The sequence below is a fragment of the Physeter macrocephalus genome, chromosome 17 (assembly GCF_002837175.3).
Source record: "Physeter macrocephalus isolate SW-GA chromosome 17, ASM283717v5, whole genome shotgun sequence".
Classification (NCBI taxonomy): Eukaryota; Metazoa; Chordata; class Mammalia; order Artiodactyla; family Physeteridae; genus Physeter; species Physeter macrocephalus.
Window position 1 is genome coordinate 27,910,137 of NC_041230.1, and position 2,877 is coordinate 27,913,013.

Here is a 2,877-nt window from a genome sequence, read left to right on the forward strand (position 1 = left end):
TTTTGATCCACCTCCTAGAGTAATGGAAATAAAAACAAAAATAAACAAATGGGACCTAATGAAGCTTAAAAGCTTTTGCACAGCAAAGGAAACCATAAACAAGACGAAAAGACAACTCTCAGAATGGGAGAAAATATCTGTAAATGAATCATCGGACAAAGGATTAATCTCCAAAATATATAAACAGCTCAGGCAGCTCAATATTTAAAAAAAAAAGATCCAATCAAAAAATGGTCAGAAGCCCTAAATAGACATTTCTCCAAAGAAGACACACAGATGGCCAAGAAGCACATGAAAAGCTTCTCAACATCACTAAGTATTAGAGAAATGCAAATCAAAACTACAATGAGGTATCACCTCACACCAGTTAGAATGGGCATCATCAGAAATTCTACAAACAACAAATGCTGGAGAGGGTTTGGAGAAAAGGGAACCCTCTTGTACTGTTGGTGGGAATGTAAATTGATATAGCCACTATGGAGAACAGTATGGAGGTTCCTTAAAGAACTAAATATAGAATTACCATATGACCCAGCAATCCTGCTACTGGGCATATATCCAGAGAAAACTATAATTCAAAAAGACACATGTGGGGCTTCCCTGGTGGCGCAGTGGTTGAGAGTCCGTCTGCCGATACGGAGGGGATACGGATTCGTGCCCCGGTCTGGGAGGATCCCACGTGCCGCAGAGCAGCTGGGCCCATGAGCCATGGCCACTGAGCCTGCACGTCCGGAGCCTGTGCTCCGCAGCGGGAGAGGCCACAACAGTGAGAGGCCCGCGTACTGCAAAAATAAATAAATAAATAAAAGACACATGCACCGCAATGTTCATTGCATCACTATTTACAATAGCCAGGTCATGGAAGCAACCTAACTGCCCAATGACAGATGAATGGATAAAGAAGATATGGTACATATATACAATGGAATATTACTCAGCCATAAAAAGGAACGAACTTGGGTCATTTGTAGAGACGTGGGTCATTTGTAGAGACGTGGATGCCTCTACAGACTGTCATACAGAGTGAAGTAAGTCAGAAAGAGAAGAACAAATATCGTATATTAACGCATGTATGTGGAACCTAGAAAAACGGTACAGATGAACCGGTTTGCAGAGCAGAAATTGAGACACAGAAGTAGAGAACAAACGTATGGACACCAAGGGGGGAAGTGGCAGAGGGTGGGGGTGTGTGATGAATTGGGCGATTGGGATTGACATGTATAAACTGATGTGTATAAAATGGAAAACTAATAAGAAAAAAAAAGAAATAAAAGATAAACATAAAAAAAATGTTCATGGTGAGTATCCATGGATAATGCGACTGTGAAAGACTTTTTGTTTCTTTGAGATTATCTGTACTTTTCCTTTTCTCCACTTTACAAAATATAAAATCATTTTCCTCTGAGTGTTCCACTATGAAACCAAGATATGCTTTTAAAATGCAGTAATAGCACTGACCCTCCGCTCAACTGTGAGGCAGCTGGAGGGTTTCTAAAAGCTCCCAGCGCCTCTAATCTGGTTTTCCACCTTTGCTTCCCTTGCTGTCTTCCAACTGCCATTCCCACATCAGGCTCCCAGGTCGTGTCTGCGTTCCATTTTCCGGGTCCCATTTCCCCTTCCATCCTCCTTCCTCTCTCTACCCCTCCTCCCCCAGCCCAGCTCCATCCTCAGTCCCAGAGACTGCTGCCCTCCTTCCTGAGCATGAACAAGCCATCAGACCTCCTTAGAGGAGGCCTCTGACCTGTTCTTAGTGTTCATGTCCCCTGGAATTGTAGATCTGGCTTCAAGCCAAATAATGACATTGCACCCCACTTCATAGTTGCCTCTTTTTATTCAGAATTTACACCCACCCCTACTTCCCAAGAGGAGTGAGGTGAGTACTAATGGTAAAATGATTAGGAAGGAGAGTAAGAGCTCCACCAACACAGGACAGGAGGCATGTCTCCGTTGCAGCCGTGTCTGGAGATCTGGCCCCAGGATGCTAAGCTGAGCTCTGAGCTTCCTGGGGGCCAAGGAAAGTTTGGCCATAACTTTCCACCATCTGACGCTACACATAGTAGGGTCAGCCTTGAATCCAGGTCTTGTAAGTAAAGGTCCCATGACTAGACTGGCTGGTCTGCAAGGGGTCCCATTGGTAGCCACATCAGGGCCAGGAACACTTACAAGAATAGAGACACTTTCCCCTCCTGCTGACTCTCCAAAGATGGTCACAGAGCCTGGATCCCCTCCGAAGTTGGCAATGTTCTCCTGGACCCAGTGCAGTGTGGCCAGCTGGTCCAAGTGACCCCAGTTCCCCTGGCTGTGTTCATCCCCTGTGCTGTGAGTAAGAGGACAGGGTGGGGTTGAGAGCAGAGATGTCACAGCAGGGCCCTCAGGACCACAGATGGGGCTGGGGGTCTGGGTGAACCTTTTGGAAAAGGCTGGGCTTCCACAGCCCTGACACTGGGGTCTTCACCTGCCTCCCATCCTGCAGCATTGTTCTGCTGTAGCGCTCTATACATCCATCCCACAACTATTTATTGAGCATCTACTATTCTATAGTTCCAAAGGGAATTCCATGCAGAAGAAACAGCACATGAAAAGGCCCCAGCATCCAGTGAACAAAAGTGTGAGTGTAGGACATACAGCTACAGAAGGCCCTGGGGGCCTCGGTAAGGATGTCAATGTCATTTTGAGTAAGTTAGGAAGCCATTGCAGGGATGACATGATTCCATTTATGTCTTAAATGATCACTTTGGCTACTGTGTGAATCAGACATGGTGTAAAATAGCAGGGTTATAAAAGTAGGTGTTGGGCTTCCCTGGTGGCGCAGTGGTTGAGAGTCCGCCTGCCGATGCAGGGGACACGGGTTCGTGCCCCGGTCCGGGAAGATCCCAC

The 2,877-nt window shown here is 46.3% G+C and overlaps 1 protein-coding gene across 1 annotated transcript in view; it reads right to left on the reverse strand.

Moving 5' to 3' along the window:
• LOC112065195 (liver carboxylesterase 1-like) overlaps window positions 1-2,877 on the reverse strand; it is a 37,686-nt gene that overhangs the window by 23,409 nt on the left and 11,400 nt on the right. The window contains exon 5 of the mRNA XM_055078910.1: window positions 2,143-2,317. Coding sequence (XP_054934885.1) covers window positions 2,143-2,317 — 175 coding nt within the window. The remainder of the gene's footprint in view (window positions 1-2,142; window positions 2,318-2,877) is intronic.